Consider the following 26,356-nt stretch of genomic DNA (forward strand, 5'->3'; position numbering starts at 1 on the left):
ATAGAAAAACGTATTTCTTTAGTATTTCTATAGTTTCAATCAAAGACCTTGAAGAGGTATCCAAGGTATCTAGATACCTTGGAGGTATGCATCTCAAGGTCTTTGTTCAATATTTTGTTTTGCAGTCAAGGTATTATTATGCGTGCTTATCAGTATCAATATTCTCACATTTGAAAAAACTAATTTAATAGGTGATTAAAAATAATCAAATGAACTAAATAATGCTGAATAAGTTATAATATCTTTGATTGTAAAAAAATTAATCAGATGGAAAGGTTATCACGGAACTGGATGAATTATATCATATGGAATACAAATTCAAACGTGAACCGAGTTTGTTAACATTTCAAACAGGTTACATGAGATACTTGTGAATGGGAAAACTGCGCGAGGTCTACTGTTCACAGAACTACTAGTATTGGGACTTGGAATCAAATGCAATTTAATATGAGATTGTGATGAATTTTAATTGACGATAATTATTATTTCAATAACTGTATCAAGAGTGTTGAGACAACTTATGGACGTAAGTTGCTGTCAAATGGAAGACTTTGATACATCGATTTCAAGCACTACTTGGATGCAGCAAGTGCACTCAATTTGGCTGATATGATATCTTCGCGTCTTGAATGGATTCTTGGCAATGGAACAAGGAAAACTTGTTCGGTTATTCAAGAATATGAATTTGTGTAATTCACATTTTGAAGTGATTTAGTTCACTCGAGAACAATGTGATTTGATAGGCAAGTGTGACTTATAATTGATTTTGCATCAAGTACTTGAATATCATATCAGCCAATCAGTTAGACTCGCAACGGAGTTTGGTTACCTTATTTATTGAGGGAGTAAATAGTAAATACCCCGGAGAATGGGAAAAGGTGAGTCAGATCTCAATTATCACTCAATTAAGAGAATCATAGATTGCAGATGCATTGCATCTGATGAGATTATAGATTAGAAAAGGACAGCGTTGATTAATGATTCCGAAATTACATAATCCTAAATTTGATGGAAAAAATGAGAAGCTTAATTCCAAAATGTACTATATCCACTTTGGAAAATTTCTCACTAAAACAGAGAAAAACATCTCATTTATAATTTCACATATGATTTGATTTATTTCCAATTTTAATGCAATCAGTATTTTTTATGAATTTTTTTGGTAATAAATTTATCTTTATTCAATTATTGCAACTTTTCCCACAATATTTAATATTTAATACTGAGCCCATATTTATTTCAAATCTTTACATCATATTTTGTTGAGCTAAACCTGAATCTAATTTACCTTTCTTTATTCTATCTCAAGTGAGACTTGAAAAGCTTGCTCAAGAACACATAATACATAGATTACAGGAAAGAAACTTCCTACCTAGAAAATGTATTTCACAGTGCACCAAGACGCCATCTTGACTCTTGAAGAAGATGAAATTTAACATCGATTTTAAATCACAATTGAACTGAATCACACTTAAAATACTATGAGGTCACATAAATTTAATCAATTTGAATTAATACAATACATAAACAATAATCGTGAGGATTCATGATTACAATTCATTATTTAGTGATTGATAAAACCAAAGCCACCTCTAATACAAGGCCCTGGCCTACGATATTGCAACGTCGCAGCGTAGGCCTACAATCTAAAACATTATTTTAAAAATACCAGCTGATCTTTTCCGCTAATCATGTATTAGATTCTAGCCCTACACTGCGACCTTGCAATATCGTAGGCCAGGGCCTTGTATTAGAGGTGGCTATGATAAAACTCATCAATCTGATACAAGCTTCAGTACTTTGACAAGGCAACAAAGCTGAACAGCTGATAACTCCAGACCGAAGAAGCTAGTGAATTGCCACTCCAAGTAGCACAGTCTAAATCTAATTTCCTTCAATATGGCGGGTCTAGAATATGATGATTCCAGTCGAGTTTCCCTTCTGTATGTTTTCAGTGTCCGAAACTACTAACATACTATTATTTCAACACATTGAACTTGGATATCTGAGCCTTCTAAGAAACGATATTTTGTATTACCAATCTCGAAACTCATATCAATGCAGTAGCTTGAGTTGGACATGGATCTGTAAACATTCCAATTTGAAGTTTGAGGATTGTACGATTTTAACTTTTTTCATGTGATCTTGTACTATTTTGATTTTCGAACAACCTGAACATCCTATTGTAAGAATTCAGTAACATTTCCACATACTTATCGAATTACTACTCCTAATCAATTGAACATTGAACTCAAGCAGGAATTCACCGATTTTGTACAGGAAAATGGAATTTATAGTTTCAATTTTATGTTACTAGTAGTTCTGTGAACAGTAGACCTCACGCAGTATTCTCATCCACAAGTACCTGATTGAAACTATAGACCTTATGGAAACACAGCAATAGACTGGCTTCTCCACACATCTGTGTAATCAATTGTCAGCTGATTTATGATGAATAATTCTATAGTCTGATTTTTACTTTCCTTGCCCTATTACCATAGGTAAGGAAAGTATTGCTTTCCGAAAAAAATAAGGTACCCCAATTTCTAAATTTCTATACGTTTCAAGGTCCCCTGAGTTAAAAAAACTGGTTTTTGGGTATTGGTCTGTATATGTGTGTGTGTGTGTGTGTGTGTGTGGTGTGTGTGTGTGGTGTGTGTGTGTGTGTGTGTGGTGTGTGTGTGTGTGTGTGAATGAATGTATGTGCGTCTGTGTACACGATATCTCATCTCCCAATTAACAGAATGACTTGAAATTTGGAACTTAAGGTCCTTACACTATAAGGATCCGACACGAACAATTTCGATCACATGCAATTCAAGATGGCGGCTAAAATGGCGAAAATGTTGTCAAAAACAGGGTTTTTCGTGATTTTCTCGAAAACGGCTCCAACGATTTTGATCAAATTCATACCTAAAATAGTCATCAATAAGCTCTATCAACTTCCACAAGTCCCATATCTGTAGAAATTTCAGGAGCTCCGCCCCGTCAATGCAGATAGATTCCCAATTATCAGGCTTCAGATACAAAATTGAAACAAAAAAAATCAAGTGAAGTAGATTGAGCATGAAAATCTCTACAATTAATGTTCAGTAACATTTTCACCTAAAATTGAGAATAAGCTTTAAATTCGAGAAAATGTTATTATTCAATTGCAAATTATTGTTGATTCTATTAAATGATTCACTATGAAGAGATAGCAGACCTCATGTGTGTCTCCAGCGTTATTGCCCTGTCACACTACCTCCGTAAACAAAGCCATAGTGCATTCGTGTGAAGTCAGCACAGGTAGGGCTCCTAAACCACTAAAAATTGGTTGATTTCAGCTGATCTATATCAGCTAGTGTTTCTATTGGTATAGGAGCCCTACCTGTGCTGTGTACGGCTTTGTTTACGGAGGTAGTGCCTGTCACCAGCTGGCTCAAATCTGAATAGTAGACTTGAGATGCGCGGGAACACTAGCGTCAGGTGATCAATTTTCATAACGGCAAGGAAAGTTGTGTGAGTGCGCCACACCAGATTTTTACTCTAATATTGGCGTATGGAGGAGGCTCCTTTTTCCTTTTATATTATCCTTGAAATGCAAAATTTCCAAAAACCTTTTATATACGTCGACGCGCAATTAAAAAAGGAACATAGCTGTCAAATTTCATGAGAATCTATTACCGCGTTTCGCTGTAAATGCGCAACATACAAACATTTAAACATTCAAACATTTAAACATTAAGAGAAATGCCAAACCGTCGACTTGAATCTTAGACCTCACTTCGCTCGGTCAACAATATTTTTTTTCTATCTTTTATTAATACTTTTCTTAGTCACTATTACCTAACTAAATATAATTTTGGATCTTGTAATTATTTTTTCAGTTGGTGTCTACTTACTGGTGATTTTCTCAGTCTCTAATGCCAATTCTCTGGGAAGTCAGGCGATTAAATTGTCATCACAATCTTCCTACAATAAGCATCACGCTCAAAAAATCCAATATGATAGTACTCTTCTAAAAACTCACGGCTCCTCACAGGTCTTGGTGAACACACAGAAAAATGAAATTAATGGACCAAGGATATCTGAGTCGCTAGTCGTGAACCGCATGGGTAATGTATTGAATGGTCAAGTAAACAGTGACAATACTCCTCCATGCGGACTTGGTCAAAAATACAAAATCAGATATCCTGGAAGCTGTCAGAAATATTACGAGTGCGATGATGGGACCCTTGTCACAATGTCGTGTTACTGGCTCACAAACTTCGATGTAATTGAACAATGTTGTCGATTCTATTATTTTGTAGACTGTACCATAACAGAGCCACCTGCAACAACCTCTTCAACTAGTGATACAACAACATCATCTCCAACACAAACTTCAACAATATCAAATCAAACTACTTCAACTAATCGGTCCACTAGTTTTGCATCTATAACACCAGAAACATCAACTTCTCCAGTCTCAACAACTACATCCAAAATAACATCAGGTTCTCCATTGACATCAATATCTTCTACACTCAGATCAACAACATATCCCATCATTTCATCTTCTCCAACATCAACTGAGATTCCATTCACCTCTACTACTACTCATCCTACCACAACAACAACAAGATCAACAACAATCATGGCAAGTACTTCGACATCAACTGCCCCACAAACTCCCACGTCTCACTCCACCGTTTCAACATCATCAAGTCAAACTATTCCCTCTACGGTGAAAACTTCAACAGGTGCTCCCATCACTAGAACAACATTTTTCACAACTGATTCACATATTTCAACCAGCAATTCTTCTCTCTCAACATCCTCTCCCACTACAATCAGTGTGACAACAAAGGAGACTGTTAGTCCCACATCTTATCCGAGTACAACGCCGTTCCCCTACGACCCTAGATGCTCTCCTGGACAGTACTACAAAAAAAGATTTCCAAATGATTGTCAGAAGTTCTACTTTTGTAGAAATGGTAGTTTAGAAATTTGGATTTGTAATACTTTTTATAACTTTGATGCGAAAACACTAGCCTGTAAAATATTCTGGGATGTTGACTGTTCGATAGGAACGTGAGACTTGTATTGAACTAGTTCATGAATATCAGAAAAATAAACGGAATTATTAAAAAGCGTGAGCTTATTGTGATATTTTCGTTCTATACCTCATACCAAAAATCCACATCACAAGAAATCTATTCTGTGCTTCTTGAAGAAAATCACTATCAACGCTATTTTTGGGTAGAACATTAATAGCCTTGAGTAATTTCAATTCTTCATAGCAAAGTTCTGTGTAAGTTCTATTGTATCATCAAAATAAGTGTTGATATTGAGGAGATTCTAGCTTCACTAACAAGAGTATTATTTTCCAAGAAGGAAAATTGTTGTGAGAATTTTATGTAAGCTTGAATTCAGGATTTTTTCAAGTATTTTCACCAGCTCCTGTTCACATTTCTTACTTTAACTGACTATGATGAATAACGATTTTCTTTCATCAAGAATCAACTAAACCACCTAAACATGGTTTTAGTGCACTTAGCATACAATCGGAGCTCGTTTTTATCTCATTCACCAATTCATTCATTCAAATCAATTCATCATCCAGCCTCATTCAAACTAAACCCTGATCCAAATTTCGACTAGCTGATACATACTTGACACGAGGATTCCAATAGAGTATTGTACTTATAAAACTAAATGAGAACGACTTTATACTGTCGAAAATACTGGTTTATTAAAAACAATTTGAGATACTAAAAAATATACGAATGGAAAAAGAAGTTTTGTTAGTTACTAAGTTCATTTTTATTGGTTGTGATCTAACGATTCTCATGACCACATTTTGAATACTTGGGCGTGTCTTGTCTTGGCCAATGGCAGTAGAGCTCTGCCTTTATTGGTCGAAAGCTAATGACCAATCTTAGGACAGTTTCTATCCAAATTAAGGAAAGGAACAGTTTGAGCTTTAACCCTCTTGATCCTTTCTCAATCATTCATAGCTGAGAATGATATTGTATCTATCAATGTATAAATAGATAAAGGTATTGATGTTTTTCAAATTGCATAAGTTTCCAAGTGCTTTGTATTTGGTTACACGTTTGAAACCTTGATCAATGATTATTCAATTTTTTTTCGAGTCTCTCCAGATTTACAGGCTACTGCAAATTATCAACTATATACAGTACTATAAATATGAATTTGATTTGATTTGACTTATATTCTTAAGTCACTGTGGGCGAGATCGACTTAATATAGTAGTGCTACTTGAAGTTTCGTAACCAAAATGATGAAATACTGTCTTATACAGTAGGTTGAATACTGTCTTATTCATTGATAAGAAAATATTGGAAAAATCAATGAAAATTGATTTCAAGTGAAAAAGTGACTTTGATACGTTAATTCCGAGCACTTCTATACTTTTATGCACCAAACAAAAGCACTCATTATTGCTGATATGATATCTCTGCTCCTCTCACATTTAAACAAGTTTATCACCAAAATTTATTTCTAGGGATGGATTCTTACTGTAGTATGGAATAAGGAAAACCGATTTTCAATTGAAAATGTGAGTTTGTAATTCACGGTTTGAAATTGTCTACACAAAAACAATGTGACGTGTTAGATACGCAGGTTAAGTACAAAAGTGTGATAGTGCACCAAACTCAATCTATTTTGGTCAATCAATTGAACTGCAACAGAGTTTGGTGAACCTGAAGCTTACAATGGAAACGGGTAAGTGGAAATACTGTGCGATCTTGTTGATTTGATTTACCTATATAGGATTTGTGTTGCCTAATATATAGGCCTAATATTAAAGAATAAATGAATGGATGAATAATTAGGCGTATATGGATAAATAAAAAGGGTGAGTGGAAATACTGAGCAATCTAGTTCGTTTGATTTGATTCACTTAAATGAGATATGTGTTAGTCAATATATATAATTCAAGAATAAATAATAAATGAACGAATAAATTTTTGCACACTAGCAAATTCTAGATTAATATTTTTGAATCTGAAATGGAAATGCATTCATGCCTTTTATAAGGAGGCCATTCACCATCCAATTTGTTGGTCCAACATACAGGGGTTGTTTGTTAGATGTTGGATGTGATTTGATGTTGAAGTTGTTGACACGTATACATGTGGGCAAAACAACTCTATTTAAGATCTTAACATGAATCAAATACATCGTTTTATGAATTAGATCAGCATGAAACAAGGGAGTGAGTTCGGTAATAGTTTTAACTCATGATATTCGACCTCTCAAGGTGCGTACAGACATACGCAATACACTTTTGCAATGAGCATTACACTTTTAATCAGCTGATGCCAAGCTTTTTATATCTGTATCCTACCGTTTCTGTAAAAATACAGATATAATCAGCTGTTTAAAAGTGAATTGCTCATGTTCGCGGCGCGTATATCTGAACGCACCTTTATGTATACAAATACATTGAATTGTCCATTGAACATTCCAACTCTTAGTAGCTTGTTTTATAATATTTGTTACCATGGAGTGCAATACTTTATTAATGATATTTTCATTTGGAATGATAAGATCGTCCTTCTTTCTCAGTCAATAAATATGTACGATAACAACGTCCTAGTGGTTAAGTTGTAGAAATGACATGATAATCCAAACGTTGTCTATCATGGATTAAATAATTGTTTTTTCCAATCTAAGCAATTCTGCAAACTGATAGTAATGAAATAATACAAACGAATTTATACAAGTCACTTTCTCAAGGTGACAATCAGCAATGGTAATAGGCCAATAATCAAATTGAGTTTTTCACTATTCAATACTTCATCTGATAATGGATGCAAGAAGTTACTTATGATAAAACTCTACTTTCTGTCCTATTGATAGAAAAGCATCTAGGATGCTTACTTGCTTACTGATATACTCATTCCCAAATATACATTCAACTACTATACAGTGGAACACTAACTAAATACGTGTCTCTCCAATGGTGTATTCTATCATCAGACTTTTTCTAGTATATTAATGAGTTTGTTAATATATATATAATAAATTTATAATAATAAATTATCATAATTGTTCATAAAATAAAATTCTTACATACATAGCATAGAATTTATGAGTGATCATTAACTTTGAATGTCCGATCGATATTTGTATTGAACTGATTAGTAGATAACTGGATCGTACTATTTAAGAAGTAGATTCCTCATCAAGATTCTTATAGAAACTTCTCAACTTTAAACCATATATATTATGTTCAAGGTTTTCAAGAAGTGATGTATTCCTTTTACAGTTGCTGCCTTCATGATACTGGTGATTTTCTGTGCCACTGATGCCTATTCTGTGAGTAATCAAGCAGATAGGATTCAAGAAGCATTGAATTCTTCCTACCAGAACAAAACTGGAGCTGAGATAGTAGATTATGAGTCTCTGATCAAAGCTGTGGACATTCCAGAACAGTCTTTAGAGAGATTTGAAGCAAATCTGAACATGTCTGAAGCCATATCCAAAGTCATTCAATCGAATCGGTTTGAAGAGCGAGTGGACTCTGGAAGTGTTACATTTGATGATTCTGTTGAGGATACTCACTATCCAACATGTGAAGTGGGCGAAAATTACAAGAAACGGTTCCCTGGAAGCTGCCAGAAATACTACCAGTGCAAAAATGGGGTCCTCACAATTAGGTCATGTTATTGGTTTGCAAGATTCGATATTATTGCTCAATCTTGTAGATTCTTCTTCTTTGTAGACTGCACCATATTGGAACCACCTACAACAACCTCGTCATCTCCAACTACGAGCTTATCTAACGCAACCTCATCTATGATCTCGACTGAAACAACTGCAATATCAAATCAAACAACTTCTTCCCCTGAGACAAGTGGCTCCACCTCCACTAGTATCTCATCAACATCAATAGCGACATCTAAGTCTTCAACTTTAAGCCCAGTATCCCCAACAACTACACCAAAAACCACTCCAACACCATCATCATCTTCATCAGCCACATCATCATCATCATCATCATCACCATCACACTCATCATCATCATCATCATTATCATATTCTTCTTCATCTACAGATTTGCCATCATCATCATCATCATCATCAGAGTTTACAACAGCAGAATATTATTCATCCACATTCCCTACAACCAATATATCCATATCTTCCACAGCAAGTCCATCTGTAACCTCACCATCAGAAACACTGAAAACAACTTCTAATCCAACCACTACTGCAATTCCAGCAAGTACACAGGAAGCTTCAACCTTGACATCATCCTCATCAGAGCCACAACCATCATCATCGTCATCAACATCACCAGAAATAATATCCACAACTACACAGAAATCTAAATCCACGCATCGCACTACCACAAGTCATCTACCATCAACAACAATAATTACATCAACATTCATTGGGAGCTCAACATTAGAAACAGACTTTACTTCAGATTCAACAACCCTTGAAACCTCAACTTCCGAAACAGATTCTACTGATCATTCAACAACAATTGAGACCTCAACTTTGGAAACAGATTCTAGCTACTGATTACAACTACGTTTTAAACCTCAACATTCGAAACAGATTCCACTGCAAATTCAACTATGTTTGAAACTTCAACATTTTAAACAGATTCTATAGCAGAATGAACTACATTTTCTGCAACTCCATCTCCTTCAACGTTAATCCCAACTACATGAACTGACACGTCTACTTCTCATTCACCTCCAGAATCAATCATATAAACCAGTTGAACGTATTTCAACCCTTTTTCTGGACCTCCATCAACAATCACCGCATCATCTTCAACATCAACTCGAACCAGTATCTCTCCAGCCTCATCTTCACATTATAAAGTTTACATTACCACACCTTCTACAAGCACGTTTCCGACAACAAATGTACCTGCTACCACCACTTCATCTTCTGCATTGCCAACATCCATGCCCAAAACAGCAGTTCCCATTTACCACAACCACGTTTCTTGCAACAATTACATGTGTTCTCACCCCTGAATCTCCTACATCATCAACTCATACAACAGTAACCACTGTTACACCTTCGAAGAGAACGGATACTTCCACAGCTACACCAGGAACAATGCCATCTCTACCTACCCCCCAACATGTTATCCTGGCCAATACTTTAAAATGAGGTATCGAGAAAATTGTCGTGAATACTATGATTGCAATGATGGAGATTTGAAGATTCGAAAATGTGGGTTTCTACAAAACTTTGATGCAGCAACATTAACTTGTAAAATAGAATGGCAAGTTGATTACAAATTAGAAATAATGTGAGAATGGAAAATCAAATAGTCAAGTTTCAAAATTTAGTAATCAAAAAATTTATTGTACATGAGTTTCATTTTACAATTCCTTTCTCTAATACCATATGGTACTCATCACTCTTAGATGAATATGACCTTCACAAGGAGCACAACGAATTTTTCAATGAATTTAAAGTTTATAGACTTGATTTATCCCACTCAAATGTAGAATATAATTGAGCGAATTTTCCTTCCATAAGTTTCAAAATCTTTTTCACTAAATGGGATTTGAAGATTTTGAAGTTATCACTTAGATATGCGTTTTTCATTTATCCATATATTGTAATTATGCTGTACAAACTCATGAACTATGTGACTTGAGAACTCACAATATGAAAACTGTGCTGGAATTTAAATTTATGAACAGGTCATATACAATTTACATAACATATACATGATTTACAGTTCACATACTGTATACATGAGTGATATGCTACTTGATAGCCTAAATAAAGAATATGTGAAAGGAAATCATCTGATAATATAGAAGTTATTATCCATTGGACGGTTGAGCATCTATGGATCGAACAAGGCTTTTTGGATATCAGCATTCTAAAGATCAAATTAATATATCAATACATCAATTATGTACTTCATTATGATCTCAAATTTGAAATAAAACTTTTTCCTTTAACATGTCTCGAACTTCATTTGATTTGAATGGTTTGTTCAATATTGTAACCGGCAATTCCTGTGTACAACTGATGTTGCCTTGTTAGTGGCTTTCTATCTAGCCTTCTAGCAACTACGTAAGGTTTAATTGAGTTATGATATGATCTGAGTTGGAAGTTGCATTTAATCAACCGCGCAAGAGTGCTCAAACTAATCAAATATCGATCCGACAACTTTCCGTGACCCGCTTATATGCTCAACTTCAATTATACAACAATAAGCGCGATCTTCGAGAACCCTCGTCTATGTAAAGTCTAATTCCGTAATTTTTCTCAATTTTGAGTTTAAAATCTGATCAGAGTTTAATTTTTCTAAATCTTCGAGAATGTAGAGTCTAATTTTCGCTGTTTGCTTCTTATGATTATTTTTGAATCCGGTCCTGAAATTCTTCTGTTGAATCATTTTTTTAAATATCTTATCGGTACAGGTAATGAGAGGACAGAGATTTATTGATTTATTTATTATATGCCTTTATTAGGGCACTAATACACTTTATTTATTAGAGAGAATGAGAAACAGTTTCTAGACTACTAGATTATTATGAAATTCATATTACGTCACTGCTTGACTACTTAGAATGTTCAGGAAACCAGAAAACAATTACATTCCAACACAAAATTAAAATAAGGCATGGAATAAAATCTGTAATTGAAATCTCACACTCGTTTCTCATAAATTTCAAGATGGTTTTATTATTAGATCATGAGCAAATGTTTGTGATAAAGTAATGCAGTATCAAATTACCTATTTTGGCCAGAATACGTTTCTTATACGCTATTGATTAATTCTTTATCACAAATGACAATGCATTGTCAGGTCTTGCAAGGCTACTCCCAATAATAAGTTTGCTACAATTTCCCTATATACTTTTTACTTTCGCTGAATGAAATTATTGCTAAGCTTGTATACCCAGTGTCAAGTTCAGATTGTATACATGAGAGATATCCCATTCTTAATTATCAATTTAACTCTTATACTTTCTACAATTCTCATCTTCATTTTTTAATTATATGAATAGTCCTGCTACCGTATACGAGGTTTAATAGAGAGAGTAATTTATTAATTTTACCCGTACAGATCACTCTTTCTTTTCCTTGAAAATAACAGAAAAAGACAATCATTCAAGTGTTGGATAACTTTAATAACTAGACACTTTTTACAAATATTTCATGCAATAATAAATATATTATTATGTTGATGGAAATTACGGAGATATTGCAATTATTCAAATGCTAATGAATTAATAATTATTATTAAACGAAAATCCAAATTAAATGCTGTAAATCACTCCCAAAGAACTCTGCTTCTGCAAATATTGACAACATGGTGAACAGCTATAGTTATGGCTGTAATGGCTGTATGGTTATAATTATGGTTGTTCCATAATAAATATATGGGAATTCGATGAACGCTACTATTCAAGAATTATTCCCGGGCTGACAAATAATTTTTGAATAGTAGCGCTCATCGAATTTCCATATAGCTGTTCACCCTGTTGTCAATATTTGCAGTAGCAGAAGTCTTCGAGGTGATTTACAGCATTCAATTTGGATTTTCGTTTAATAATAAATATATTATTATAATGTATCATATATTATGATTATGAAGAGAGTCAGGGAATGAGGAAAACTACAGGAATCTATTGTGTATTGACTCGGCTACCAAATTGGATATAATTTTCTCGAACTTCTCCGGTTATTTGAAATATAGACAATTTGTGAATGATTTAGAGTAATTTAAATTCTCAAGAGACAAACATTTAAACTGAAAAAAAATGTTATCTTTCAATTTAAATTGGCAGTGATATACTTCTGCTTTACAAGTTCACAATTCACATTGACACTGTAATTAATGTATTGATTGTATACCAACCTCTTTTTATGTTTCATGGGAACAAACACAAATATTCTATACTATTCTACTCTATATTATGATTATGATATTAATGTACTTCTTATTTATTATTATCGTATTACCTCTTATATCATAATCGTCTAGTATAATATAATCTCAACAGATACGTTAAGTGTCTAGGATATTTGAATAATGATACAGGAGACAGGAAGGTACAGAATCAGACGGTTGCAAGAAACAACAACAGTGGAATTTACTTTTCAGTGGAAAGGCGAGTGTAGAGTGGAGAGGGGAAATAAGAAGATCTTCATGTGTGAGTGAGGAATAATGACGTTTCTTGTTTTTCCTCCACCTTTATATTACAAAATACCAGTCCTGAAATTTCAGTTATCTTTCATTTTCCCCGAGGATTTGCAAAGGTCTCGAGTAATAGGAGTGAACATGAAAGTTGATATTTTTCAAGGGTTATTCTCTAGCGTCCCTTCTGTTTCTCCACTTCCTCAACAGAAGTAAGAAGAAAAGCATCTTATTGACAGAACACGATATCCCTTTTTGTCTACAAATGACAAAATCTTAGACGAATGGACACAAATTTCAAATAACGAAAAATTCCTATTTTCCTACTTCTGATCTCTAAACTCCATTCACTGTTTCAACATTGATCTTGTTGGTCACTAACCAGGTACAGGTAAACTATTCATCTATTTACTTGCGAGTGATTCAAAAAAAGAAAGTATGTGAAGAGTGAATTAGAGAAGTACATTGTGGAATACAAAAGAGAAAAAGAGAGTGAATTTGTTACCTGAACCAAAAGAATCAAAAGACTAGTGAGTTTGGTAAATGTTACGTGAAAGATATAGCGTAAACAAAAGATCATTTTTAAGAGAATAGTCAGCCTTTCAACATTGATCTTAATAGAAAAACATTTTTTTACCTGATCATCTAGCATGTTCATGCTAGATATGAATTTTTTCAAATTCTGTGCAATCTCAACACAGGAACTAGAATTTTCAACACAAGAATTCCATAATTGGCTGGAATATTTCTACTCCTATCCAGCAGTTACCATATTCTAATTATAGTTTAAGTGAGGGTTATATTTATTATTATTATTATTATTATTAATATTATTATATATAAATTGAATAAATTGAATTGAATTGAATAAATTGAATTATTATTATTATTATTATTATTATATTATTATTATTATTGTTTTACATCCTCATAAAACCCATTATTCTGAGCTCAACATTTCAATTGTAGAAGTTTCATTTATTAATAATTATTTTGATTATAGCTCTCGATGACATCGCGTGACTTGTGAAATAACATAAGAGTTGGTGATAAGAGAACATTGTTGTAGGTCTACCGGCTATTTCAATCATCACCCTAATGTGTACTTCCAAATAATACAGTAGTGGTTCGCTAGTCCATAAAAAGAACAGATAGATTCTTATCAGACCCTATGACCGGGATGATTATTCTCACATTACTGTCTCAAAGATTCCTTGCAATCCCTGAGATACGCCAAATTCGAAATCGGAATTTTCCAGGGTAATAATTCTAATTGGCCATATTAGTAAGTTATGTATTTTATAAGTATTATAAGTTATAATAATTACAGACCATATTAATAAGTTATTAGTCTAATATCATCTTTCATTTCTTAACATTAAAAGAAGAAGAAGTTTGAAATCTTCAAGTATCTTATAAGGTATTATAAGTTATAATAATTACAGATCATATTAATAAGTTATTAGTCTAATATCCTCTTTCATTTCTTAACATTAAAAGAAGAAGAAGCTTGAAATCTTCTCATATTTCATATATTTTCATTTTACAATCGTTATTCATGAAAAAATATTGGAAGATTACTACAAACTACAGAGTGACTATAAATCAAGCTTCAGACTGACATCATCGGAATGTTCCACAATCATGGGATTGCATTTGAATAATATTAGAGTAATGCTACCGGTTTCAAATATTATTACTTTATTTTAATTTACCTCTTTATCATGCTTCAGTATCATACTCATGCACCAAATTTCACCTTTGTACCCTGCCTCATATCAATGCTTGATCCATTCTTCTATCATCATTCCTCCCACCACTACAGTACACAAGCTTGATTTGGAAAATTGTGAAACCGGCTATTCAACCGAATTTAATGTGACTACTCAAAAGGTTCAAATTCCTCATTTCCTTTGTTTACTTGCTGCAAATCAATATCGATTGTAATACACTATATACAAAAATAGAAAACCCCCTCCACTCTGATTGAAGCGTCGAGAGCTCTTTTAAACTTGAAATGCAATTCCGAAAACAAATTATTCAACTGACAGACATTCATTAAAACATGATGAATTAGAACAATTCATTTTGGAGTTGATTCGATGCTCGTTATAGGTTAAAACAGGGCAGAAATAATGATTATGGACTTGTGACTATTCTTTTGATCATTTAACCCTTTCATCGAGCCTCCTGACTCGGATCTCGTCGTCTGGAAAATCCTTTGACTTTGACGTTTATTATTTCAGAGAGTTATTATTTTCCAGAGGTGATAGAGTTTCTCTCTATCTCACTCTCTCTCTCTCTCACTCACCAGCATAATAAGTCCAGCTAACAGTGTTGCTTTCTCTCTCATGATGAACTGCACTCTCACTCTCCCCGCAAAAATAGAAGCACCTCTTCCGGATATTGTTACCGACTGAAAACCCATATTTGATTCTGAGATGTTTTTACTGGTTAGAGCGATTTAGAGATTCAACCAAATACCTAATAGAAATCATGTAGACGTATATTCGTATCAGTTCCTGGCTTTTCAGTGTCAGATATGGATTAACAAAAAAATAGAAGTATCTCTTCCGGATGTTGTTATCGACTGAAACCCCATATTTGATTCTGAAATGTTTTTACTGGTTAGAGCGGCTCAGAGATTCAACCAAATACCTAATAGAAATCATGTAGACGTATATTCGTATCAGTTCCTGGCTTTTCAGTGTCAGATATGGATTAACAAAAAAATAGAAGCATCTCTTCCGGATGTTGTTATCGACTGAAAACCCATATTTGATTCTGAGATGTTCTTATTGGTTAGAGCGGTTTAGAGATTCAACCAGAAACCTAATAGAAATCATTTAGACGTATATTCGTATCATTTCCTGGATTTCAAGTGTCAGATATGGATTAACAAAAAAATCCAACAGTAATTACTATTTATAAAGTTTGTAGAGTGAATATTGATGGTGTGAATCTTTCCCATGATTGAAGAGACTTGAGATTTTCTCAATATCCCACTTTATTTCAACAAAATTGATAATTTTTGTTAGTTTGGAACTTTCTACTTCCCAACAGCAACTTACAGCTGATGATGTCTGAGCACACACGAAAGCTTGCCCCTGTAAAATAATAACTTTTATTGAAATAGAGTGGAATATACTGAGCTTGGAGGTACGATGATAGAGTATAAAAATCATGTTCGTACTTGATTCTACCTGTAGTATTGTACATGATAATACTTATGAATTCACAGAGAAGATATTATTGTGTGAAGCATTAATGTCAGTGCCAGCTTTACATCTTTGTATTGCACCACGCATTGTTTGAGATATATGCGTATCACTTATGATACATGTATCATATCCACACACGGGTTCAAGACTCATGTGGGCATCCTCCCCCGCAAAGGAATAAAAGGTGAAGCTATTATAATTTTCATCACTCATTTATGGAGCGAGAATTTCTATACGACATCTATTAATCGCTTCTCATAACACTATTACAAAATCTACACATAGAGCGATTTTTTTTTAGTTGAATGTTCGTGGTTATGATGCAGAAATATTATATTCCAAACTTGAAAGAAACTGATAAAAGTATCAAATTTGATAAGAAAATGATGGTTCTAATTGAATGACAACAGTTATCTTTTCATTTTCCCTCCGTATGGAAACCCACATGGAATTGATAAATAATAAGACTTCCCACACATTTATATTTTTCATTTCAACCCTTAATCAGTCAAACTCAGCCACAGTACATCGCCTCATTGCAATAAATGTGTTTGTATGAACTGTCTCTGACAGTTGAACTTCTCTTTATTAATGTGTAGAATCATCAACACCAATGCTTAGTGGCCAAGCATAAAATTTTAATTACGGCTAAACGAGCGAAATTTAGCCTTCTGCCATTCTGCAAATGTGGAGATCACATCTGAGTCTTTGGTATTAGCACCATATTATCATACTCTGGACTCAATGGAGCTGGAATTATACCCCTGAGGCTCCAACGATATATTTTAGAAGAATGCACAAGAGGTGAATTTTTTTCAACTTCACAGATGGAGTATTTTTACTCTTCTTTGTTCGTTCAACACTCCAATTCCCCTTCTCTCTCACTCTCTCTCTCTCTCTCTCTCTCTCTCTCTCTAAAAAAAAATAAATAAAGTACTCAATCAATCAATCAATCAATCTCTCTCTCGAAACAACATCAACGAATAATGAGATGCACTAAAAATTCCGCCTTATCTTGATTGATCACGAGTTAAACAATTTCAAACATGAGTGTGGTGTAATTTTGTATGTTTAATATTGTCCAATGTTTAGTTTAAAACTGAATTGAATTAAGCCGCAAAAATGTGGTTTTTAGGTGGATAGGTTATCAGATGAAAATTATAATAACATCCGCAAAGAAATTATTAGTCGGTTAATGGTAAGCTACATTAATTAACCAGATATCAATTATTAATATTGTACGTCTTTGATCCTACAAATCATAAATCAACACTTACAAATATGTCAATATGGAATGACATCAATTATTTTTAATGTGGAATGGAACAAAAATGCAATCTGAACGCCATCATCATCCCTTGCATGTTAGGGAAGTTTGTAAATATTTTTCAAGTCGTATTGCTGATGTTGACAATATTTTGTCCGATATGTAACAAACTTTACACATTACATGACACTTTGTTTTTAAAGCTGGTATTGGAGAGGACTGCATTTTTAATTACTTCCAGAGGTGATTGGAAATAAGTAATACACCTGGAACTGACAGCCGATGTGAGTGTGTTCAATTTGGTAATTCAGATGGTTGTGTCATCATATTATTTTAGTTAAGAGTTGCATCATAGTTTAATTCACTATTCCTTTTGAGGATGACCAATTCTCCGCTATTTGCTTTCTGCAATTGGCATGCAAACTGAAAATAGTTCCGACAATATTGATTGAATCAACGTCAATTTCATTATCATTACATCAATTTCCAGCCACATTACAGAAGGAGATCCGTTTGTTTGAAGATTGAATGACCGTCACCAGAATTTTGTGAGAAACTTATTGTAGTATAGTAACGATGAAATGTAATTATTGATTCTCCCACTCTTCAATCATTCTTAATCACCAATTAGTATGAAAAATATGGAAATATTGAATAGAAAATATTAGTTTAAAAATACCTAGCGGAATGAATTTCCGTGTCTTCAAGTGGTGCAGGAACAAAAGTATGCGTTCCATTAATTTTCCCCACAATCAATAATATCGTGATTAATCACAAGTTATCACACGGATGAGCTGCATTTCTACAATAATGTTACAGATTCTCAATCACTATCAAGGATCATGTTTTTAATTATTTCTCCCATTTGGATGAAGCTGGCTTATCACTGTTCTGTATCAACTTCTAAATCTATAATTTAGAACTATTATGACTCTTATTCATAATATCCATCTTTAGAGAATTACTCTACTACCATCCATCAGATGAAGAAGTTCCAACTCACTGTTTAAATTAACTACAATTCATGAACTAAAAACTGAGTTCCTTTTGAAACACCTCTATTAAACCTGATCATTTACACGTAATTGCTCATCACATAGTATCTAAACCTAATATCACTTTGAATTGAAATTTAAGTCGAGTTTGCAGCGAGATTTGATGCATGATGAAGCTAAATAAATGCAATCTTCTTAAGAAGCAAATTTCATTCAAGCAATAGGTTTCTCACAAGTTTGTATGGCATCTCATACCACTAGAGAATTATTTCAAGAAAATTACTTATCATCAAAATCATGTTGCATCGATTAGTAATATTATTGAAGTAATGAGCTCTCCGTAAACTCCATTCCATGAGTTCATTCATAAAGTTGCCAGCGGATTTTACTTGAACTGATTTTGAATTCCATTGATGAACTTTCAAACTGATCATCCGAGCACTCAAAGCTCAGTCTAATTAGGCTGTCACCCCTGATTCCCGTTTGTTTATAGCTTCCAAAATATGGGCTTATCACTCTAATGAAGTTACTCGGTAATCTATCGATTCCTGTAACTTCTCCTGACGTAGCTCCAATTAAAAGTTTCAACCACTCCTAAAGTTTATACATTCAAAATCAACTGTTGTGCTGGATATTGTAACAGATGTAATGTATTATTGTTTCTTGAATGTTGTTTTCCATCACGAACTGCTTGTTTTTGAATCACTTTTTGTTATTGAAAAGAGCGACTGCCGAAAGATCTCAATGTAACAGTAACATATATGATTTTTTATTGTTTCAAACTCATGTTTCGATACTTATGGTATCTTATATACGAATAAGTATCGTCTACTCGTATGACGCTGATTATTTTTTAAATTTAAGAAATTGATTCCAAAATTATCAGGGATTTTCAAATTTCAGAAACAAAACTCAGGTTTTGATGCTCAACCAATATCACTTATGGTATCTTATATACGAATAAGTATCGTCTACTCGTATGACGCTGATTATTTTTTAAATTTAAGAAATTGATTCCAAAATTATCAGGGATTTTCAAATTTCAGAAACAAAACTCAGGTTTTGATGCTCAACCAACACGAAAGATGATGCCATAAGTAACGAAACATGAGTTTGCTTTCTAAAGAATTGAAAATCAACAGTGAAATAGACTTTCATCCATATTAAAATGAGTGTTTGTTTATCTTCTAGCCTACTTGCTGCTATCATACGTCGATATTTGACACACTAACATCCGGTTGTTTAAAAGTCTGTTAACTTTTAATCCTGATTAAATGCCACGAGAGCCATTGAGAGAGGCCCTTTTCTCAGAGAAACCTTCTCTTATGGTTCTCGAGGATTCCAATCATGATTAAAACTTAACAGGCTTTTCTGCAACCGAGCCTTAATAATATGAAACATGACATTATACTATATTCAAATTAGAAAAAATAAAGTTTATTCAACGAACAGAAATTCTACAAAATGGTCCAACTAGAATATTTTATCGTCTCAAGAAATTAATTTTGATGGAATTTGAATTATTCATCAGACATTAATGATGAATTCCTAATAGAGGGGTTAACAGCATATTTATCTGAATTCTTTAAAATCAACGAACCGCCCACGGCAAATTTACTAAACTTTGATTGCAATCTGATTTTACACAACTTCTCAACAAAAAACTTCTTGAAAGTCAAGACGCCAGTTCCCTTCGTGAATTTCATTCAAGTTTTTAAATCATTAATGGGACTCTCTCAATTCAACTACGGTGTATTGAGAGATTTTATTCAATGTTTACTAAATAGGTTTTTAGGAAGAACAAGATGGGTGAGCTCTATTGTTTCTATTTCAAATTATTAATACCAATATTGGTGAAATTATAGAAATACATCGGAGAAATTGAAGAGGAGTTGAGGATTGTAGTAAGAATATATATGTCTAATTATTCGACCGTATTCGAGAAATTGATGCTATCTACCTGTTCACTTCCTCCTTTCCTTTCCTTTCAAGAGGATGGAGGGTGATGATGAAGAAGGTTATGATGCACTATAAATCGAAGAAGAGAGAATATAACATAGAAACGCAATGCAACATATAACTCATGTTCAATACAATATATAGAAACAAAAGATTTGCATTGATAGATGGATATTATTTCAATGATAGTGTCTCATAAAATAGCATAAGTGCTTTCTTGCGCCATCTTTTCTCTATGGCAACGCGTATCTCATAGTGGATATAACGTGAATACAGTGCCACTTGCAAATTTTGAAAGTTTAACCACACCAACCATCTCTTGCCAATGGAAATGATCTTCATGAACTTTTTATTCATGATCACTCTGCAAATTTCAGCAAAACTCTCAGCGCTTCTATTCATTGTTATCTCGAATTCAATTCAGGTCACTAGGAATAAATTAATCAAATATTCAAGATGTGGGTATTGATGCTTGATCTCTCCGAGATACTATGTTCGAATTTCCGATGCATTCATCACAAGAAGCTTTTCTATCTTATTTGACGAAGAGAAGTTATATTAGTTATTCAATATTTCATCTATTTTTCTCTCACATGTGAATAAGAAATCAATATTGTAGACAGTAGCCTACACAGAAGCAAGTAGACTAAATTCCAATTTTTCACAAGTAGGTTTCACAATAAATCTATCACAAGTAGAGTTCAAAAATAATAAATTATTTGAAATCGCCTTCTTATTATTATGTTCATAATCACCAGAATTCAGATTTTCTATACTGAAGTGATATTTTCATCAAAAATGCTTGAGTGAAACATTCAAACAAAGTGTTGATAATTTGAGTTTTTCAATTTTAAATAAATGATCTATTTTGGCGTACACAGTCTATTTATACATTGATAGACTATACAATATCATATTCTTTACTATTAATATTTCAATGATTCGGAAAGGAACATCAGGCTTAAAGCCTAAAACTGTTCCATTCCCAAATTTGGATAGAAATTAGTACAGTTCGTAGCAGATGAATGATAGAGGATAAAAGCAACAAATAATATTAAATCAGTTCATCAGATTCGATGACGTACAAGTTTCTCTCAGTAATCATTTAACACTAATGGCGGTCAACTTTTTTGAATTTATAGTCCCTGTTCAAGGAATTGATTCCTTCTTTTAACTGAATTTCATTGAAATTGATCAAGACAACACATTCTCTTTGAAATTTATCAGCAAATGAGTTAGTAATATCTTATTCAATGCCGCAGTAGATTACAATATTACCTACGATAGGCTGCATTACCGGAAGGTTAATATTATGTTAGTTATCAAGTCAACTGTCATTTATGGAGAGAATGAGAATAAGAGAAATGCTTATGTAATCTATACCATACTAATATTAAATAAAAATAAATAAATAATAAATTGTATTCCAATTCATTATCATAAGTTTTATCAACTCCTTAATATAATCTCTTTGGATTCACAATATTCAGTCGTACGATACAGTATTCAGTTTTTAAATCTTTTGAGATCAGAATCGAATATCTACTTTTAATGTCTTCAAGCAGGAAGTGGAAGAACGCGTAACGCCAGCAATAATAGCGGATGGAATCTAAAACATGAGAGCATAAAACAGGATAGAAGGGAAGTAAAAACGTAGGACGGCCAAGTAGACTACTCGCATGTCTTTCCACTTTCTTTGAGAAGCACGTGAGCAAGTCCATTATCACCCATGCGTAAGCCTACCTACCACTACCACCCTCACAAAAATTTATCAAAAAAACTGCAGACAAGAGATAATAAAAAGTATGTATCACAGATAGAGATAGCCTACTGAAAAAGTATCCTAATGAGAGTGTTACACTATTATTGGAGAAGATGTTGTTTTAATCGGTGCTTAAATATCACAAAATTGGATTATATTAATGCTCAATAGTCAACAGTCAAATTCTTTTTTACATAATTCTCCAATAATTTGAAGAAATATGACATACGGTACTCTGCTATTCTTGAAGTATAGTATATACTATACTCAAATATATATTTGAGGCTCCTCTAGAATGAACTTCATGAAAAAAATATTGTATAGTATAGTACCTACATATTATTTAAGGCTCATCTTTCAAGAAATACTCAGTATTAGCAGAGACAAAAAAATAGGCTTATGCTTATCCTTTTACGATGAAATGTAATTATTGATTCTCCCACTCTTCAATCATTCTTAATCACCAATTAGTATGAAAAATATGGAAATATTGAATAGAAAATATTAGTTTAAAAATACCTAGCGGAATGAATTTCCGTGTCTTCAAGTGGTGCAGGAACAAAAGTATGCGTTCCATTAATTTTCCCCACAATCAATAATATCGTGATTAATCACAAGTTATCACACGGATGAGCTGCATTTCTACAATAATGTTACAGATTCTCAATCACTATCAAGGATCATGTTTTTAATTATTTCTCCCATTTGGATGAAGCTGGCTTATCACTGTTCTGTATCAACTTCTAAATCTATAATTTAGAACTATTATGACTCTTATTCATAATATCCATCTTTAGAGAATTACTCTACTACCATCCATCAGATGAAGAAGTTCCAACTCACTGTTTAAATTAACTACAATTCATGAACTAAAAACTGAGTTCCTTTTGAAACACCTCTATTAAACCTGATCATTTACACGTAATTGCTCATCACATAGTATCTAAACCTAATATCACTTTGAATTGAAATTTAAGTCGAGTTTGCAGCGAGATTTGATGCATGATGAAGCTAAATAAATGCAATCTTCTTAAGAAGCAAATTTCATTCAAGCAATAGGTTTCTCACAAGTTTGTATGGCATCTCATACCACTAGAGAATTATTTCAAGAAAATTACTTATCATCAAAATCATGTTGCATCGATTAGTAATATTATTGAAGTAATGAGCTCTCCGTAAACTCCATTCCATGAGTTCATTCATAAAGTTGCCAGCGGATTTTACTTGAACTGATTTTGAATTCCATTGATGAACTTTCAAACTGATCATCCGAGCACTCAAAGCTCAGTCTAATTAGGCTGTCACCCCTGATTCCCGTTTGTTTATAGCTTCCAAAATATGGGCTTATCACTCTAATGAAGTTACTCGGTAATCTATCGATTCCTGTAACTTCTCCTGACGTAGCTCCAATTAAAAGTTTCAACCACTCCTAAAGTTTATACATTCAAAATCAACTGTTGTGCTGGATATTGTAACAGATGTAATGTATTATTGTTTCTTGAATGTTGTTTTCCATCACGAACTGCTTGTTTTTGAATCACTTTTTGTTATTGAAAAGAGCGACTGCCGAAAGATCTCAATGTAACAGTAACATATATGATTTTTTATTGTTTCAAACTCATGTTTCGATACTTATGGTATCTTATATACGAATAAGTATCGTCTACTCGTATGACGCTGATTATTTTTTAATTTAAGAAATTGATTCCAAAATTATCAGGGATTTTCAAATTTCAGAAACAAAACTCAGGTTTTGATGCTCAACCAATATCACTTATGGTATCTTATATACGAATAAGTATCGTCTACTCGTATGACGCTGATTATTTTTTAAATTTAAGAAATTGATTCCAAAATTATCAGGGATTTTCAAATTTCAGAAACAAAACTCAGGTTTTGATGCTCAACCAATATCACTTATGGTATCTTATATACGAATAAGTATCGTCTACTCGTATGACGCTGATTATTTTTTAAATTTAAGAAATTGATTCCAAAATTATCAGGGATTTTCAAATTTCAGAAACAAAACTCAGGTTTTGATGCTCAACCAACACGAAAGATGATGCCATAAGTAACGAAACATGAGTTTGCTTTCTAAAGAATTGAAAATCAACAGTGAAATAGACTTTCATCCATATTAAAATGAGTGTTTGTTTATCTTCTAGCCTACTTGCTGCTATCATACGTCGATATTTGACACACTAACATCCGGTTGTTTAAAAGTCTGTTAACTTTTAATCCTGATTAAATGCCACGAGAGCCATTGAGAGAGGCCCTTTTCTCAGAGAAACCTTCTCTTATGGTTCTCGAGGATTCCAATCATGATTAAAACTTAACAGGCTTTTCTGCAACCGAGCCTTAATAATATGAAACATGACATTATACTATATTCAAATTAGAAAAAATAAAGTTTATTCAACGAACAGAAATTCTACAAAATGGTCCAACTAGAATATTTTATCGTCTCAAGAAATTAATTTTGATGGAATTTGAATTATTCATCAGACATTAATGATGAATTCCTAATAGAGGGGTTAACAGCATATTTATCTGAATTCTTTAAAATCAACGAACCGCCCACGGCAAATTTACTAAACTTTGATTGCAATCTGATTTTACACAACTTCTCAACAAAAAACTTCTTGAAAGTCAAGACGCCAGTTCCCTTCGTGAATTTCATTCAAGTTTTTAAATCATTAATGGGACTCTCTCAATTCAACTACGGTGTATTGAGAGATTTTATTCAATGTTTACTAAATAGGTTTTTAGGAAGAACAAGATGGGTGAGCTCTATTGTTTCTATTTCAAATTATTAATACCAATATTGGTGAAATTATAGAAATACATCGGAGAAATTGAAGAGGAGTTGAGGATTGTAGTAAGAATATATATGTCTAATTATTCGACCGTATTCGAGAAATTGATGCTATCTACCTGTTCACTTCCTCCTTTCCTTTCCTTTCAAGAGGATGGAGGGTGATGATGAAGAAGGTTATGATGCACTATAAATCGAAGAAGAGAGAATATAACATAGAAACGCAATGCAACATATAACTCATGTTCAATACAATATATAGAAACAAAAGATTTGCATTGATAGATGGATATTATTTCAATGATAGTGTCTCATAAAATAGCATAAGTGCTTTCTTGCGCCATCTTTTCTCTATGGCAACGCGTATCTCATAGTGGATATAACGTGAATACAGTGCCACTTGCAAATTTTGAAAGTTTAACCACACCAACCATCTCTTGCCAATGGAAATGATCTTCATGAACTTTTTATTCATGATCACTCTGCAAATTTCAGCAAAACTCTCAGCGCTTCTATTCATTGTTATCTCGAATTCAATTCAGGTCACTAGGAATAAATTAATCAAATATTCAAGATGTGGGTATTGATGCTTGATCTCTCCGAGATACTATGTTCGAATTTCCGATGCATTCATCACAAGAAGCTTTTCTATCTTATTTGACGAAGAGAAGTTATATTAGTTATTCAATATTTCATCTATTTTTCTCTCACATGTGAATAAGAAATCAATATTGTAGACAGTAGCCTACACAGAAGCAAGTAGACTAAATTCCAATTTTTTCACAAGTAGGTTTCACAATAAATCTATCACAAGTAGAGTTCAAAAATAATAAATTATTTGAAATCGCCTTCTTATTATTATGTTCATAATCACCAGAATTCAGATTTTCTATACTGAAGTGATATTTTCATCAAAAATGCTTGAGTGAAACATTCAAACAAAGTGTTGATAATTTGAGTTTTTCAATTTTAAATAAATGATCTATTTTGGCGTACACAGTCTATTTATACATTGATAGACTATACAATATCATATTCTTTACTATTAATATTTCAATGATTCGGAAAGGAACATCAGGCTTAAAGCCTAAAACTGTTCCATTCCCAAATTTGGATAGAAATTAGTACAGTTCGTAGCAGATGAATGATAGAGGATAAAAGCAACAAATAATATTAAATCAGTTCATCAGATTCGATGACGTACA

General features: G+C 33.1%; 3 protein-coding genes and 1 long non-coding RNA gene across 4 annotated transcripts in view; 3 read left to right on the forward strand and 1 right to left on the reverse strand.

Annotated features, from left to right (window-relative positions):
* LOC111064632 (thyrostimulin alpha-2 subunit) overlaps positions 1-26,356 on the reverse strand; it is a 91,877-nt gene that overhangs the window by 62,559 nt on the left and 2,962 nt on the right. The gene's annotated exons all lie outside the window — the stretch shown is intronic.
* On the forward strand, positions 628-5,120 carry LOC111064631 (mucin-2). Its single transcript, XM_022352392.2, has 2 exons — positions 628-878; positions 3,870-5,120. The coding sequence occupies exons 1-2, from the start codon at positions 869-871 to the stop codon at positions 5,057-5,059; spliced, it is 1,200 nt and encodes a 399-aa protein (XP_022208084.2). The 5' UTR covers positions 628-868; the 3' UTR covers positions 5,060-5,120.
* LOC111064630 (uncharacterized protein DDB_G0271670) lies at positions 6,461-11,959 on the forward strand. The gene is made up of 2 exons (XM_022352390.2): positions 6,461-6,714; positions 8,264-11,959. The coding sequence occupies exons 1-2, from the start codon at positions 6,705-6,707 to the stop codon at positions 9,523-9,525; spliced, it is 1,272 nt and encodes a 423-aa protein (XP_022208082.2). The 5' UTR covers positions 6,461-6,704; the 3' UTR covers positions 9,526-11,959.
* On the forward strand, positions 14,086-14,825 carry LOC120351442. The gene is made up of 2 exons (XR_005571402.1): positions 14,086-14,434; positions 14,550-14,825. It is a non-coding gene; the product is annotated as an uncharacterized LOC120351442 (long non-coding RNA).

Source organism: Nilaparvata lugens, chromosome 5, assembly GCF_014356525.2.
Source record: "Nilaparvata lugens isolate BPH chromosome 5, ASM1435652v1, whole genome shotgun sequence".
Taxonomy (NCBI): Eukaryota; Metazoa; Arthropoda; class Insecta; order Hemiptera; family Delphacidae; genus Nilaparvata; species Nilaparvata lugens.